The 18809-nt window shown below is 33.5% G+C and overlaps 1 protein-coding gene across 2 annotated transcripts in view; it reads left to right on the top strand.

The window, feature by feature from the left end:
• Positions 1 to 18809, top strand: part of Wdr7 (WD repeat domain 7) — a 326007-nt gene that overhangs the window by 181972 nt on the left and 125226 nt on the right. For both annotated transcript variants that reach the window (XM_027949032.2, XM_071602717.1), the window contains one exon: positions 11353 to 11574. In XM_027949032.2, the coding sequence (XP_027804833.2) occupies positions 11353 to 11574 (222 nt within the window). The remainder of the gene's footprint in view (positions 1 to 11352; positions 11575 to 18809) is intronic.

Raw genomic sequence — 18809 nt, 5'->3', positions numbered from 1 at the left:
TATATTAAATAAATTGAAAATGATCAGTTGTAAAACTGTAGATGAGATCATAAATATCTGGCCATATACTTTTATTTGAGCTTTTAAAAATGAAGAACAAATTAATGTCTTGCAGAAATGACATTTTCATTAATATTATCTTGAAACTGAGAAGATTAGTCTAATAGCATACAAGAATTAAGTACAAAGAAAATTACTTTGACCATCAAATTTTCACATTTGGGCCAATAACGTTACTAAATAAAAATCATCCTGTGTTATTTATTTAATCTTTCAAGTAATAGAAGATAAATATATCTTAATTTCAGCTACTTAATGATTATCTAAAATAATGCAGGGTCCATTAAAATAGCTATTCAGTAGTTGAGATGATCATATATGAAATTGAATTATGAATTGGATTGATAAAGGAACCATCACTTAAAAATACATACAGGATCAAAACCAATATTGCCTCTCAATGAATTCTCCATTGTGATTAACTTAGTTTTATTTGACTTCTGTATGATACTGAATAACATAATGCTGAAAGGTAGGAAAGACATTGGATTTTATCTGCATTGAACAGTCAGGAAGGAGTTGCTTGTAGCTTGTGAGGTGGTGTGGTGTTATTCAAACAAGACTGATCATTGCATTGATGTACTAATCATTTGTATTTACTAATCACTTGTATCCATTGTACTCTAATTCAGTGGTAAATATGAGTTAATATTTTGGGAGAATTTTTTTGATAAGATGATGCATAGTTAAACAGAGTGACTGAAACATCTCTAAGTGCTAATGAGTACTTACTTGGTAGTCTATACTAATGCTTTAGTGGATGCTGAACAAGTTTAGATGTTAAGCTTTTTAGGAAGAGTGAATGATGGCTAATGATTATTTAATGACAGATCTCTGGACTGAAAGGCATTTAGCACTCAAAGTATACTGCAAAGCCTATTTCTCAAAGCTTCAGACAGGTTTATTTGGTCTCACCTTGAATAGAACAGTGCTGTATTGATTTCATTGGTGTGGATTTAAACACACTATCGGCTTAGAATAGCACTAGTATGCAGTAGAAAATGATTGTCTTAACCCTTATGGTGACTTTAGCTATTCTTCCATATTACAATGTGAGCTTCAGAAATGATTATGAATTTATTTCTGCTATTTGGAGTTCAGTTTGTGACTTTGGAACATACATGTGCATGCATACTTATAGTTGACATTAAGGTTTATGTAGAAGTAACTAAGATTTAAATTTATATTTTGAATTACTGTTTTTCACCAATATTGTATTTGAAGAAACTTTCCTTGTATGGAAAGTGTAGCTGTTTCTGTGGATGAAATGCTGATTTTATCACTGTTAAATTATTTAGGTGTTTGGTGTCTAGATGATATTTATGCTTAGTATTTTCTTGTTATTTTTCATGTTTCAATGTTCATATGGATTTTCATATAAAACTAATTTGATATACTTATTTTATATGCTTGATAAAATCTCTCTCCTCATTTTTTTTTTGTTTTTAGATTGTCCAGTAAAAAATGTATATATAACATTATATACTATAGACCAAAACTTAATTTTAAGACTTTTTCTAGTTATGAATTTTGTTTGTTCATATTTCTTTAGGAAACATTTAAAATTGTAAGAATTTGTGGATACCTAATAAAGATTCATACTGCAGCAGATGCCAGTGAAGATTCAAGACACCCATGTTGATGTTATTTCCATGAATGCCCACTTTATGTGTCCTTCTCCTTGTCACCTGAACACTTAACCCACTTAACTTTTCTTATCTATAAAATATGGGCACTGGTTTGGTTAGAACAGTTCTTTGATCCCTTTTCCTCTAAAATTTTCCCTACGCTGTCATCTTATTTTGGACCTAGGAGCTGTTTTATGTGCTCTGATAAGGATTTTTTTCTTTGCAAATTTTTATAGTATTCATGTTTTGGTGAAAGAATTTGGAAGGTGGTTGTGAGCAGCCTGTAATCATATGATTAAGGCATATGCATTAGTGAATGTGGGAGGTATCTTAACTGAGCAGATGGAACTTGTGTGAACCTAGTATGCTTTAAAATTACTGAAAACACGGATTTCAGGTTTTTCTGTTGGTATTTTTAAAATGGGGAACCTTTTGTCCTTAACGTTTTGAGAGGATTTTTTTTTCTATAAGTAAATACAATATTATATGAGTATTTTGTAGAAATCAAAAGCACTGGATAAAGTATTAGAAAAGTTATTTATGTTTTTGTTAATGAGGAAGTAAGTTATATTTAAAAGAAACGGGAAGTAGGTGTTTAACCCTTGCTTTGGATTGTTTTCATGTGCCTGTATTGAACCTTCTTGTGGCAGTTTCTGATATCGACATCAGCGGTCTGTGGTGGTAATAATTAAAGAGTTTTCAAAAATTTTATCTTCTCTTAATTCTGTACTCCTTTTTTTTTTTTTTTTTTCCTGTCCAAAAGTCTCTGATTAGTTAGGTACAAAAAGAGCCATCTTTGAAATGTGTGCTTATCCAACATCAATATACATGTATTTTGTAGATTTTTATATATGGGAATAGTCTGTCTTAATAAAAATGAATTAAGGTAAGATTAGAAAAATATCTTTTCATAACTCCTAAGTAACCTAATGAGTTGAATTAGGGAGAATTTTGAGTTAATAATTATGTTTTATTATGTAGCAGAAATGTTTTTAAAGCTAGCCTTTTAAAATTGTGTAACATTAAATTTTTGTTTATTTCAGGAATGGGAGCTTTTCCAACCCTATGGTGATAACACATCAGCAAGTTAGCTATCCCTTGTCCCTTGTGGGAAGGACTATGTAAAATTTTAAAATTCAAGCCTGTTTTAGTTTGCTATATGCAAGATAGCCAACCCAGATGCAAATTCTAAATAGGACTAACTAATTAATAGGAAAACATATACAGTAGTTACATGAAAGAGAATATTAGTAAATTTTGATGTCTGTACATGCTTACTTGAGAAAGTATATAGTTAAGTATATCAAATTTATAGGCAAAAAGTGTGAAAATTTTTTGCCAAATAATAAATTGTCAAGTTTTTGACAAGCTAGTTATATTTCTTATAAAATGAGGAAATGCAAAATAATTTTAAAATCATCTGTACAAATTTCATAAGCACACAACTCACTTCTCTACATGTAGTTTAACAATGGTGAAAACCCAAGTATGTAACACAATTAAAAATGAAAATTCTCTGTATTTGTCTACTAGCAATTCAAGCTTAGTACTTCTTCATGCTCTATGGAGCTACTTAGAAACCTCTGGAAAAATGAGAATTAGTCACTCACCATCATGCACCTTCCTTTGATTAGAGTCAGACTACATTTGGTAGAGCAGAGTGCTAATAATGAGAATATACTGAACATTTTTGGGTCTGTGCTTTACATTCTCAGTGGCCTTTAGACTTTCAGCATGGATTCTTGGTTTAATTTTATTTACTTGTCCTTTTCTGTTTCAAAGGTTTGCTTTCTTGATTACTAATATAATTAATAAACTTAAGTTGTCTTTGATCTTTTTATTTCTCCTTTATTTTTTGCTCCTTATTTTTTTTGTTTCTCTCTCTCTCTCTCTTTTTACATTTCTCCTTTAAATTTCTTCTTATTCTTTAGTTTTTTGGAATTATACCATAGGTTAGCCTCAGTTGAGCATAAAAACTAACAATACTAAAAAAATAAATAAAATAAATTTTAAGAAATCTCACGTACATCTGCTATTGGCTTATGTATCTCTGTGTTTGGGGACTGTCAAATGTTTACTATGAAACTTTGGGTTTGGCTAACACACTTCTGTGCAGATCTACTATTACCACAGAAGTGTGGCCATTACTTTCCAAGATACTATCTTGAGGCTAACTGTTCCATTATTTCTATTTAATATTTCACTTACAGTGAAGAAAGCAGAAGAAAAAATAACATGTGAAATAAGGTGATCATTTTTCAAAATCAGAGATAGTATTATAAAGTAGTCTGAGAAAAATAAAAAATGATAAACCCCTTAAAACTGCTGTTTTTCTCCCCACGAACATTTAAAAATGATAACTTTTAGTCAAATCATTGTCTCATTATCATGACCAAATGTGTAGTAATTCAACAAAAGTGAATATTGGAAATACTACTTACATATGAACAGATATATTTGTTAACTCCTCAGAGGTGGAGTAAGGCAATTTTCCCCTTTGATCTCAGTTTTATGTCACTTTGTAGATGGAAATAATTGCCAAGATGAGAATGTTTTTTAAGTGAATTCAATAAATGATTTGTCATTTTATGAATAAAAATGACCTCAGATATAACAGTTTATTTCTCACTGTGCTGTAACGCACAGGTATAAAATTTTTGTAAAGCTCTCCTACCTGTCTTGGAGTATTGTTTCATCTGTTTTGTGTGGTCTTACCCAGAAACACCCTATGGCTATTCCAGTGTTTTCATAAATAAATCTCATTGCAGGAGTTATCTTTTCAGAACAAAAACTGCATGAAAAAAGATTATGAGAATGATTTGTCGTGTTTTCAGATTTATATTATTTTATAAGCAACTTACCGTTTTCTGAAATTTTTCTTTCCTCATGAAAAAGCTAATAATAATCTTCTTAACGTTACAGCTTCTTCCATTTGATATATATATGAAATGTGATATATATATATATATATGTATATATATATATGTATATATATATATATATATATATATATATATATATATGTATATGATTCCCCTTGAAAGGTAAATTGAAATAAGAAGTAAACATTTTCAAAGATAAGTATTACCTATAAGATTTCTGATTACCTAAATGTCTTAGGTATTTGGAATTTTAAAAATCTCTACTTTCTCCCAATTTGAAAATGTTTGCACTAAACATACAAAGAAAAACATTTGATTTTTTTTGATGTTTAGATAGAGAATATAGTGAAAAATAAGAATGCATATTATGGAAAAACAAGTATAAAACAGTACCTATGTGAAGAATAAGAATTTTTACATGAATTAGGCAAGTTGCTCTCAAAGATAAGATTTCTAGTTACCAAAGTTATTGATACACCACTAGGATAGTGGTTACATTGAATTATCTTTGAACTGGATGCAATGGTGCACACCTGTAATTCCAGCATTAAAAACATACTTTAGTTGCCTGTGACACATCTGCCAGCACTGCCCTCACATTTACTGACAGAGCATGTGGAATGTGCTATCAGTCTGGGTAGCTTTTACTGTTGCTGCTACTGCACTATTTGCCCCTTTACTTGAAAAGTGAAATAAGAGAAACATGCTGTTAATTTGTATGCATGCACTTAATAGCCCTGTGCTGGAACAGGACTCAGGAGGTTGAGGCAGAAGGATCACAAGTTCAAGGCCAGGCTGAGCAAGTTAGTGAGACCCTGTCTCAAAGCAAAAAAATAAAAAGTGCTGAGGATGTAACTCAGTGGTAAAGCACCCCTGGGTTAGGTCTCCAGTACCAAATAAATAAATAAATAGATAGATAAATACATAGATAAATGAATAAAGTTCTCACATATTTTGCTTTGTTCTGATTTAGTGTGAAATGGCTTGGTGTATTTTGTCAAATGCACACACATATACATAATACTAATTTGTGCAAAGAGGTGTTGTTTCAGAATGGCTTAATCAGCAGCAGCAGAAAGGAATATGCGTTTGCAGAACCCCTTGTGTTCCAGCAGGGGGCTATCGTGCATGCATACAAATTAACAGCATGTTTGTTTTACTTCACTTTTCAAGTGAGGGGGCAAATAGTGCAGCAGCAGCAACAGTGAAAGCTGCAGAGATTTGGGAAGCACATTCGAGGTGCTCTGTCCCTAGATGTGAGGGCAGTGCTGGCAGATGTGTCACAGGGCAACTAAAGTATGTTTATAATGCCCCAGTGGAAACTCCTGTACTGCTAAGGTCCTGCACAGACACCTGCTTTGATAATGTTAGAGTCTAAAAATAAAGGCAGAAGTGCTCCATGGCAGTCTTAGTTAATCAGTTGTATCTTTTTCTTGAGGAGGTGGAGAGGAAAATGTTGAAAACTATATAGTATTTTATTTCCTTCAGGTGCCTTTTGGCCATATAACCATCTGCAGTTGTATATATTTGTTTCCTATCAAAATTATTTGTCATATTTTTTGAAAAAATTATAGAGCTCTAAGTTATGCCAGTGAATGAAAGTAACTTGTATAAATGCACTTATTTAGAAAACAAACTCAATTACGTCATTTACAATGGCACAGATCCTCCTTGAGACCCTTTGAAACCTGGATTCATTACCAGGACAGTGAGGTCTCTGCATCCTTTCTCTCACACTGGCTTGTCCCTGATCTATATCATTGTGTGTTTCCAATTAGCAAATTTATCTTTGAAGTATTTGTCAAAGAATTGTGATATATTGAATAAGTGAAATTTGACTAGTCAATATTGTAGCATTTTAAAATTCTTTTAAACTAGATTGTTTTAAAAAGTGAATTATTAAAATATTATTGCTTAAAGTTTTTTTCTTGTCTCTCTCTGTTGTTAACAAGCTTATTTGGAAGACCACTTTTACATATCTGGTAATCTTTGACATTTTTATGACATTGTTCTTTATCAGTTTCAAGCAACACTCAGAATAGTAAGTAGATATGGATGATGTTTGGGCCAAACATATGCAGAAACAGTTACTCCTCTAAGGTCCAACATTACTATTATTATAAAACCATGGGCATTACATTTTAAAATCTCAAAAAGCAGTTCTGGCTCTTTGTTATATATTTATATGAATGGGTACAATTATGTATATGTAATATAGAGAGACACTTAACATTTCATTAGCAGCATATAATGATTATTAAAATATGTCTCAAAAATTAAAATTAATATTCCATTGGTAACCAAGTATATTAACTTAGTAGTCAGTCAGGAGAAAGGTTATTTTGATGAACGTACTTCTGAAAGACCATTTGAACTCAACTGTTTTTTAAAATCTAGTTTAAAATGTTTTTTTATTTTTATTTTATTTTTTTTAGTTGTAGATGGTCACAATACCTTTATTTTAATTATTCTTATGTGGTGCTGAGGATTGAACACAGTGTCTCATACATGCTAGGCAAGTGCTCGGCCACTGAGCTATAAACCCAGTTCTTAAAATATGTTTTGATTGGGCAGTTTTCACAGCCATGAATTATCTTAAAATCATCTTTACTTAGTATACAATTTTATATGTGCTTTTTATCATCAATATCTGCTGATAGTACCACAGCAAATTTTAAATCTTTGGGGTCGATAAAATAGAAATAAATAAAATTGCTAATTTTAGAAGGATATGTTATTGGTCTGAAAAGTAGACATCTTATGTAGTTTTATGAACTAACATTTCTAGAACTTGAATGATATTCTGAGACTACTATAGATATATGCAGACATTGTAAATAGTATATCACATGCTTTATTCTAGAGGTTTTCTTGTCCTCCAGATTGCCGATATTAACAAAATTCACTTTTCTAAGTTTACTGTTCTTTAATAATTAATCAAAGCCTAATATTCACAAATGCAGCTTATTGCCCATAAAACAAGACTGTAACAAATTGTAATAGAAAGTATTTCTAGGTTAATCTAAATTATTTTAAATAATCTCTATGTTCTGTCCTTTAATTTTCTGCTATGAGATCTTGCAATTCATTGTTTTTCATATCCTTTTTTTTGTTTTTGTTTAATAAAAACAGTTATTTTTCCAATGTTTATTCATTAAAGGTTAGGTTTTTTTTTTTTAAAGTCAGAAACCATGGTTTTTGATAAACATATAGTGTATATGTCTTATTAAATACAAATTATTTTCACTTTGCTAGGCAGCACATATTAAATACTATCCCATACGTATGATTCTGATATTATTAAATATTAAGAACGAAGAAAAATACCTAATATCATTTTATTTTAATTTACCATGAGCAAATAGGTATTTCTGAATTTCCAAAGTACCCTTTTAGGGTATACTGAAATGTATATAAAACTCAAAAAATATTCACAGCATTGTGAATGTTCATTGGATCTTATAGCCTGAAATTTCCAGCATAAAATTGGTATGGTAAGACCCGTCTTAATAAAATGTATCGGTCAAATAATAAAAAACCCAATAGTGTGTTTGCATTATGGGATATGTTTTAAATATAGTTGTAACCTCTAAGGGACTTCTGATTGAATTCAAGCACATTATTCATTAATTTTTTACTAGAAATATGCTTACATATGTCAAATATAAAAAGCATTCTGATACTCAGTCCTAAACAAAGAATCACATTTTGAAAACTGTTTTCCAGATCAAATCACACAGTTCTTTAAGTATTTTCTCAGAGTAGTAAATTGGTGGTACCTACTTATCTAAGGTTTTAATACCTAATACAATAGCAGAGCCCCATCAATATATGGCTAATTGCAGATATAAAGTATCTGCTGGTAGTCTATCTCTCATAAAACCGCCTTTAGCCTTAATTCAAATCTATTGATTCCTATTCCAGTTAAAACTGAAGAACTTAATATGTCTTTTAATCCTTTTATTGTAAGCTAGGATAAAATTAATTTTACCCTAGAACTGCACAAAGCCAATTAACATGATCTTTAGAGTTATTTAGTAAAGTGCTTCAAACTGTTAAATTTATCTTGACCTCTTGGTTGCACTCTCTGACTGCTTTTTAAATGAAGTAATCAATATCTCATAGCCCTTTAAATAGCTTAAACTTCTCAAATATTTTACCTGTGCTCTAGTTAAGCTGTAAGTAAAGTGTTTACTCCTGTTCGTGTAAATCTGGAGTCAATTATGCTAAATCTAAAGACAATTATGTACTTTTGAGGAACACCATATGAATTAAATGGTTGTTTTAATAAAATCAAAGCCTCATATTTTGTTAAAAGTAACCCAATAATGAGGAAACATTATTTTCTCACAAAACCTGCATTCAGTTTGCAACTTAAAATGTAGAACATTTATGTCCTTTACTATTGCAGGCAGCTTCTGTTTCCCACACAGAGTTGGTTGAAGGTATTAATTTTCTTACTGTGATAGGGTGATCAACCGTCCTGTCAAGAAAATGGATCTCCATGTCACCCTTTAGCATGATTAAATGGAGCCATGTCTCTGTGAAAAAATACCAAATTTTCATGAGACAAATGAAACTGTAGAAAGGTTTACTTTTACAGAATTATTTTATTTTTAATACCTCAAATGTCCTAAATAATTGTTAGTTTATTTGTAGGAAAGTATTGCAGCTAATTACATATTCCTTTTATTATTTATCAGAAAACATAGGCCAAAACAGTAATTTAAAGATGTTTCCAATTTGAGAATCTAAAGAATAGAAATTGTTGTGCTACTTTTAGAACAGTGGTAGGGGTGGGCACCTGACTTTATGCATGGACTAATCAGTCAGTGTCTTTTTTAGGACTTCCTTGCCTTTACTTCTTTCCTTGTTAACAAAGAGCTATCATCCTTTCAGATCTGAGTGATGATAAAAATTGCATACCATAGAATTTCAGCATCCTTAGTGTTAATAGCCAATTGGGCAGTATTATTATGAGACTATACACATGCCAAACTTTAAATTACACCAAGTGATGTACTTGACAGCTAATTAAGATTTCATATTTTGGTCACTTAGCAGAGGGCACCTGTTACAATTCTTTCTATTAGTGTAGGGATAAAATGTACAAATGGCTGCTTGAAAGTACATTATTAGAACTTCCAAGTCTTAATTCCTTCCCCAGGAGTGGGAGTTAAGACAAGATTGAGGTAATTAAACAAAAGGAACATAGGGAAGGTGGGGGGCCAGGGCTGGAGGCGGAGCTCTCCAAATGCCCCTGTTGTTTAATTTCCTACTGGAAGCAGCCCATGTGTGCTTCTGTGCCCCCTCCCCCTTCAAGCAGTGGCCGTTGCAGAGGCTGCAGGCTGGGGTCAATGCCTTGCCTATTGATCAGTATCCCTGCAGTCCCCTGCTCCAGCAGCTGCTTCATTGGCTTCTTTCAGGGCCTGCTTCAGTACATTAGAATAGAAATCCATAACCAGAGCTGTGCTCATCCAAGCAAGGGAAGAAACTAAATTAAATGGTATAAAACAATCTTGGATCAGGAGTTTGTGCCAATTCATCTTGATCTAAGATGTCACACCGGGCTCTCTGTCTGAGCACCTGGGCTAGAGGCAGCCATAGTGAAAATAGATGGAGCTGTGATCATTCATTTGTCAGCTAAGGAGCAAGGCAGCGGTTAGCAATTCCCTTCTGCAGAGGTCAGCTGACAGAACAATCAGTGCAACTGCAGAATAGAGCTTTCCTTTGAACTATTGTTATGGAGCATGCTCTTGCTGAGACATGGGGGGAGGGGAGCTTGGTTTGCTTCCTGTTTCAAGAATACTATGTAAAGAGTAAAATATCTAGTACTGCAGTCCGTGAATTTAGATGCAGTACACTGAGCTCTTACTCCTGTGTCTGTTCTTGTACATAAATAAAGTTGGTCTTAAATGCATGTACTGAGATATAGATTATCAAACTGTTAAATATCACTTTGTCTAGAATTAAGGTCCTTTTAAACACAGAGGCAATGATTATTGATTTTTTTTCTTCTGAGTATGGTTAAGCTTTTAGGTGTTATTTTTTTCCCCTCACTTTAGTTACCTTACCTATCACAGATCAGTGTCATACTTTGAATCAGTAATAGCATGTACTTGCTAATACTTGTTATTAACATTTCTTGTCTTCATAAAACAAAAAAATTTCATTGAGAGGGAGAAGTGACACTCTGTGATGTCATTAGAAAATATTCTTGGTACAAATTAAATATCTTTAAACATTTAAATCTAGGGTTTTTATAAGAAATGTAACCGATGAAATATGGTTTATCATGATGTTGGAAATTATAAAATAATTTTTTAATATTGGAGAAGCACCACACATTGTGAAGCTGCCTACATATGATCTAAAATATACTGTACAGAACTGCATAAATAAGGAAAATGGGTAATAACTAAAATTTTATATGAAAGAATTAGAGTATTTTTAAGGATAAATCTATTCTTGTGGACATATTTAAATACTTGAAAATTTAATGATAAATTTCCTGAAGTAACTTAAAAAACAATAAAGTATGATACACAGATTCTCGATATCATACAGAAACTATTGCTGCAACCACAGCCAATCTTTTTTGCATGATATCTACCATTTCTTTTTCTTAGACTTCAACTATCTTTTTGCCAGCATCCAGTTGTCCCAGTGCCATTCATTGAAAACACTATTCTTTCTTAAATGTCGCTTAAGGATGTATTTCTAATCATAATTTTTTTTTGTATTGATAAGCTTTTAATGTATATTTCTGTTGTGGTTTTTAGGTTGTTTGTCGAGTATCCCACAAATGAAAAAAATTTCAACATCCTATGAGGAAAGACGGAAGCAAGCGACAGCTATTGTTTTACTAGGAGTAATAGGAGCTGAATTTGGTGCTGAAATTGAACCTCCTAAATTGTTGACCAGACCTCGAAGTTCTAGTCAAATTCCTGAAGGCTTTGGTTTGACTAGTGGAGGATCCAACTACTCACTGGCCAGACATACTTGTAAGTTTTTAAATTCCTAATGCTGATCTGTTGCTTTTTAATACATATTATTTGTCAAAAAATTTTTCAGAGTATTGAATATAACCTGAGGGTTAGCTCATCTAGAGTGCTTGCAGTGAAATTAGAAAGTGGTACAATCTGTTAGACATGTTGCTCTCCAGTTATAGTTACCTGAACTTCTTTTTAAAAATTAAAACATGGTCTTTTAAATGCTTTTTTAAAAATAACATATTTCTGAACTTTGTGTTTTTGCATTTTTGACCAAGATTCTTGCCAAAATTTATCCAAGCTAATTTCAAGTTAAAATTTCTAACTTCTGAAATGATTTCTAAACTATGTAACTTTTCTTGCATCTGGTTTGAAAAGTTAGGGATGGTGTGGAACATTCTCCCCAAAGAAAAGTGTGAATGATGGATGATGAATTACGAATTACCTCTATAATTAAAAAAAAAAATTCCCCAAGCTCAAAGGGTGTGTGTCACATAGCCACCCTAGGTTCTGTGCCAGGTATGTGAATGATAGATTAGGGTATTTTATAATGAGGTCTTTTAGTTCTTTACTCTTAGAACTCCTTTAGGTCAGGTCAAGGTGTGCCTACCATGTAGTGAATTGTGTCATATGTAAGCATCAAATGTAATTCCACTAATCACATCGCAAGATATTCTTTGTAGAAAACAACTCAATATATTCTTTGAGGGGTTTTATCCCGAAACAAAGGGGAAAGGTGAATGCTATTTTGTTAGTTATGGCAGCAGAGCACTTCACTGGATCATTAAATTATAGTTTTGCTGTAAAACTGAGAGTCATGTTAGTTGCTTTTATTATGCAAGCTTTTCAGTTGACTTAACTGTCCCTTCTGCTATTCCTATAGCAAATCGCCATTTTTGTTGCTCATGCTTTCACTATTATGCAAATTGCTATATTCAGGGGCCCAGTTGAAGAGAGCTAAATGACTAATGTGTGCTATAACACTATAATTGTGCTATAACAATGCATATAACAGATGTGCTATAACAATATAATAAAACACCATTTTATTTTCTGTCTTCTCATTTGATTTTCAAAATAGGCTTTTATGACTTTTTCAAAGTTGCTCAGCCAAAAAGTGGTGAAATCTGAACTTGAATTCTAGCTTCTTGTGATCTGAAAACTTATGCCTCTTCCATTCTCAACCTGGCACATCTCCTTCCCTGTCCTGCAGAGGACTGCGTAATGTGGGTCCTCACTTCTCAATTCTAGCCTGTACAACTTTTCTTGAGTTCAGATTCACTGCTTTCTATTAATAAGGCCCTGATCAAATCTCATAACCTCTACAAAGGACTCTTTTAATTAGGCTTACTTATTATCTGTGTCATTGCAAACAGCCCAAGGCATACATTATAATCTTGGAGTTAGAGTATTAGAGGGTAACAAAACTTTTACATGATTTAGTCTGGTGATTTTCAAACTTTTTTGCTTTCAAACACCATCTCCCTAAAGAGTATCAAGGAATGACTATACTTTGCTCATTTGTTGTTGTTGTTGTTGTTGTTGATAGTTGAAACTTTTAATTGTAAGCTTGAACATTTGCAAAAGTTATAATTTTGACCACATTGATGTTTAAACTAGAATTCTTGTTCTTTTTAGTTTATTATTAAGCAGAAAATTTACCTTAACTATTTGATATCCATCATTATCCATTAAAAAAAACATGAACAAACTTTCCTTTAAAAGTGAAAAATCTTACATCCTTATTATTTTCCTTGAAGAGAAAATTTCTACCCTCAAAATTAACTACTTTGTCTTAATAACATTTGTGCTTTTAAAACTATTTCTTGAAAGTGAACATAAATCCTACTTTCTTTGGAATTTTCCCATAGACTCATATAAATATGCACATATAAATATAGGAACATAGTAGATTAATGAATTGCTGATTGAATTACTAGGCAGATTAATTTACATCACCTTATCCTAGTTATGTAGACTACCACTGTTACCATCACTTTTCTATTTACCATTATCTTCACACAAAATTCTGGTATTCATGAATTTGCTTCTGGATATTTTTTAACTGTGATGATTCCATTTGCAAATTGTTGCTATTGCAACTCAAAAAAGAGGAAAGGTTAGGAGAAAAGAGATTTAAAAACCTATGATAGACTACAAAGACATATATTTCAAAGATGTCCTGGGAATTAATAAAAGAATTGAAGGGCATTAGAACTGCCCTTTTGGCTGGGTGTAATTCCAGCAGCTGGGGAGGATGAGGCAAGAGGATTGCAAGTTTGAGGCCAGCCTCAGCAACTTAGCAAGGCCCTAAGCAACTTAACAAGACCCTGTCTCAAAATTTAAAAATAAATTAACAGGGGCTGGGGAATGTGGCTCAATAGTTAAGTACACCCCTGGGTTCAATCCTTGGTATTTAAAAAAAAAAAAAAGCCAGAACTTCTCTTTTGATTGTTAAAAAATAGGGAACATGTGAAGGCATCCCAAGGTGTGTTTGTAGCATGAGGGAAATCCTGGGTCAACCTGTGCTATGGGGAGGGACTTCCACACTGTACCTCCTTGGGTTTTCTCAGCAAGGTAAATAAAGTTACTTGAACATACATATCTATCTATCTATCTATCTATATGAGTGATTTAACCTAGGGGTGCTTTACCACCAAGCAACATCCCCAGTCCCACCCCCCTTTTTAGAAAATTTTTATTTTGAGACAGAATCTCACTAAATTGCTTAGGGCCTCTGTAAGTTGCTGAGGCTAGCCTTGAACTTTCAATTCTCCTGCCTCAGCCTCTCAAATTGCTGGGATTACAGGTGGGTGCCTCCACAACTGACACCTGAACATTTTAAAGAGCTAAATGATTCTTTGAGAATCTTGGATTAATAGTCTAGATATGGAAATGAAACAAGGCAGTGCTTCTTAGCAAATTGTATTCATGATTATTTCTTTGAAAGAGAGATTCTGAGAGGTTTCTAGCAAGCAAGGAGTAGTGCATCAATGAAATGAATGTTATAGTACCTATTACAGTCAATTAAAATATCTTTGATACTTACCTCTTTTCTTATGCTTATTTTATTTTATTGCAATAATATAGTATCTTAAAGGTAATCATACATTGGCTTTTTTCTTCCTTCCTATTACTCTATTTTTTTTTTTTTAATTCAGTGGCTTACCTTCATTGGTAGTAGCTTTGCCTCCCACAGGGAGTTTGGGGACCTTTCTTTCTTTCTTTCTTTCTTTCTTTATTTATTTTTTCAGTTTAAATCTTGTACTCCTGATTGGAAGCAGTCATGTGTGTGCTGCCCACTGTGTTTTACTCAGCTCTTTTCAGTCAGTCATGTGTTGTATTAACCTGTTATAATTAATGCTCACCTGCCAGAAGCTCAGCATGTGCTGCCATGTTTGTTTATGTGGCATCTGGAATGCATTGCTACAACTACATATTTACTCTTTATGGCATCGTATTGAATGAGATAACAATTAGTATCCTAAGTTTGAGATAAGACCATTAAGATACAATATTTGATGATCTTTAATTTGCTAACGTAGTTAGAGGTGTAGATAGTGAGTTCTACCTTCCTCACAGAGCTATTCTGTGAAGACTCATCATTTTTCACATGGTCAAATCCAAGTTGTCCACATTGATGGGAGGAAAAAATGACAGTAGTACATAATTCAAAAGTCACTTAGTTTTTTAATGCACTTTATATTTAGATTGAGTCTGGATAAATTTTCTTTAGGACTTAAACTTTACATATATTGAAATCATAAAAAAAGCTGAAAGAACTCTGAAGTTAACAAGAGGTGTAGATTACGCTACTCTGTTAACTCACGTCCTTTGGGGAAGCTAGCCATCCCTCTGGGTTATAGTATCTTCTCATAAAATAATTGATAGAAAATATTTTGACTTTAAAGCGCCTGTTTTAGTTTCTGTTTCTGAAGTGAAATACAAAACATCCCAAGACGTTTACCTCCTTCATCTCCTTCCCATTTTTCTGTCTGAGGAGGGGTGGATATTTCCTTGTTTCACATGGAATGAATTCAGTAGAGATCTGTCTTCATTTTTATTCCAATCCACAAATGAGACATTAGTAGGGTATTTTAGAATACTATTTATAGTTTTAACTTGTAGGTCTTTTGGTTCATTTGTTCATTTGGCCTCTTCTTCTCATTTTATAATTGTAGAATTATGCTGGCACATCTGTAGTAAATTCCATTTTGATCTCTCATTAGCTTTTTGACTTTGGGCAAATGTCATAAGTCATTTCCCCAGGCAGCAGACTTGGAGACAGATTTGTGTGAGTATTCCCAGGATCAATAGCTTGAGGGGAATGAAAGAAGCAGGATTGGACAGGGGAGAAGTTGATCTGAATTTTAGTTGCATACAAAACCTCCGTTAATCTTGGGGAACTTGGGGACTGGGATAACCCTTTGGGCTTACCCCAATTTGAGCCTCAATTGGGACTTGGGGCTCAACTTTACTATCCCCATGTCAGACAGTCACTGGATCAGGGTGCCCCGAGAAGGAACCGACCTTGGATAAGACAGCCTTCCTTCTCCTGCTGCAAAGCCAGACATAGACTCAGCTGAGACTCGCCAGCCACTAACATCCCCAGACTTTGGGAACACAAGTCCTTCTGGAGGGGGAGAGGTGGACTGCCTCCCCAGCTTCTGTGGGAACATGTGGCTGCCTTGCATGTTCCAGTTCACCTTTCTGTCATAACAGAAATGGACTGGGAAGGGACCACCATTTATTTAGGTTCCTTTTAATTAATACTCTGCACATATCTTTCATTAACTTTCAAGACAGAAATTTTTATCACACACCTGACAAAATATGAGACCCATAATGACAGTTGAGTTGTGACAGTTTACCACCAGGCATTTAGCTATGCCCTTTACATGTGCTATCTTATTTAATCTTCTAGTCCTTTCAAATAAGTACTATTTCTGTTCCTGATTATCAGAGGAGGAAATGGAAGCTTTGCCTAGTACTACCGCACATACTTACTAAAGATTTGTGAAATTTGTGAAATTGGATTAAACTTCCCTTCTGCAGACAATAAGTTGAGGCCTTAGACTCTTTTATTTTTCAGATTGTACTGCTAAAAAGTAACTAAGCATGAACTTAAACACCTGGGTTTCAACTCTAGAGCAGCATTTTTGCCATTTCACACAGCTTTCCTATGTCTTAGACACATAGGCTTCCAAAGTGCTGTTTCAAAAGAGAGGGAGGTCAGCACATGCCTTATCACCCATAAATACGAGCATCTTTGAATCTTTCATTTAGGGATGTGCTGATGCTGGGGAGGCACAAACACATAGAAAATCCACTCCTCTGAACTTTGGAAATGGCTTTCATCTGTGGCATAAAATACTTAAATGAGAGAAAATGAATTTCCCCCCACAGTGGATATTTAGAAACAATCTAATGTGAGGGTTCTTCAGCTGGCTAGGTACATGGTCTTACTGACATTGCATTGAAAATGCCACACTTATGCGCTTCATGTTTTGTTCTGGGAAAAGGCTCCACAGAGTCCATTAAGTTCTCAAAAGAAAGTCATTAAAATAAAAACGAATAAGAATCACTATAAAAGTTTGTCAAATAATTGCCTATCGGTTATTATGATTTTAAAAACTAACAGAGAGCTACATCCCTCTTGATGAGTTCAGCTCAGTACCACCAAATGGAAGCATCAATTAGATGCTGCCTAAGGGATATTTTATTTTTATGAACCTGTATTTAGAGTTGTATTTGTTCTGAGGCTCTCTGTGTTTGATGTTGTTTTGTCATAGCTTACTTTGTGAAAATATTTTTCCTCCAACTCCCTGTACTTTCTAATCATACATATTTTGCCTAATTATTAGTTAATATAGGTCGAGATTGATTTTACAATGAATTTATTTCCTAAGTTTTATTTAGCTGTTTAAATGAGAATAAAGTTAAGCCAAATCCCCAATACATGGTATATGTAATTGTGTGTGGGGGTTTTGTTTGTTGGTTGGTTGGTGAAGATGGGGTTCAACCTCAGGACTTTGCAGGTGCTAGGCAAGTGAGCTACATTCCCCATCCCCAGTCGTCATAGATTTGATCAGCAAGATTAGGACAAAGTCAGTGATAGTTGCAAGTTATGAAGAAAGTAGGAACAATGACAAGAAGAGTAGACAACCATTTTCCATAAGCAGTGGCAAGAGAATAGACATCTTCATTGTGTTGCTGAGCTGTTGCTGTGTCTCTTTTTCTTCACATTTCCAACCTGGCCTTCCTGGTACTCAGAAGGAATCGGACTTCCTATCTGGCTCCTTCCTTCCCTCCCTGCTTTCTTCCTTCTTCTTCTCAGCCCGCTAGCTTAGCATTCCATTTGTAATTTTATTTTGGAAAACCATCCCAGTACTAGGTGCCACTTTCCTGGCCTTGCCATGACATCTTCTGAGTTTAGACAGTGATTCTCCACTCTGGCTAGGCACTCAGTCATGAACAGGTTTTTATAAGGCAGGTGTGTGAGTGAGATTCACAAGGGTTATTTTTAAAGCTTCATATGTAATTTTGATATGTAGCCAGAATAGAGAGATTCTATTAGATGGAATAGTAGAAGATGGAATCCGTTACAGTTATTTTAAATTGAGTGTTTTATGGTAGTTCTGATCATTAAACTACTTTAATGCATGAATTGTACATTTTTGTTATATTCTCAAGTGGAAGAGATAATGGGAACTAATCAGAATAAATAAATGACATTTTTACTACTCTCAGCTAATTTCTTAGGTAACTTAGACTTTCTATTGCAATTTCATGACTTGGTGCAGGTGATGGTTGGCCATCATGGCTTAAGAGGTGTGTGACCTTAAATATTCTGTGACCACAAAACTATTTCCTTAACTAGGAAACAGGAATAATCATGGCACCTGCCTCAGAGTTATTGTGAGGATTAGGTAATCAGTGTGTGTAAAATACTTAGAAAAGTGCCTCACACATATAAGTGCTTTATAGATGTTGTCATTGTTGTTTCTAGAAATGTTTGCAGAGTAGGGAAAAAAATGGCTCTTTAAAAATGTATATGTACTGCTTTTAAAACCTTCCTACGACCCTTATGAGTAGGTTTTATTACCAACATTTTGTATATAAGTGAACTGATACTCATAAAATTATGTAACTACCTTCAGGGTTATCTGCCTTGTAAGATATTGAATCCAGATGTGTTTCTCCCAAAGCTCATGATTTTCTTTTCCTATTAATTCCCACTGTTTGTG

This window comes from Marmota flaviventris, chromosome 16, assembly GCF_047511675.1.
Source record: "Marmota flaviventris isolate mMarFla1 chromosome 16, mMarFla1.hap1, whole genome shotgun sequence".
Taxonomy (NCBI): Eukaryota; Metazoa; Chordata; class Mammalia; order Rodentia; family Sciuridae; genus Marmota; species Marmota flaviventris.
This window is presented reverse-complemented; position numbering and strand designations above follow the sequence as displayed.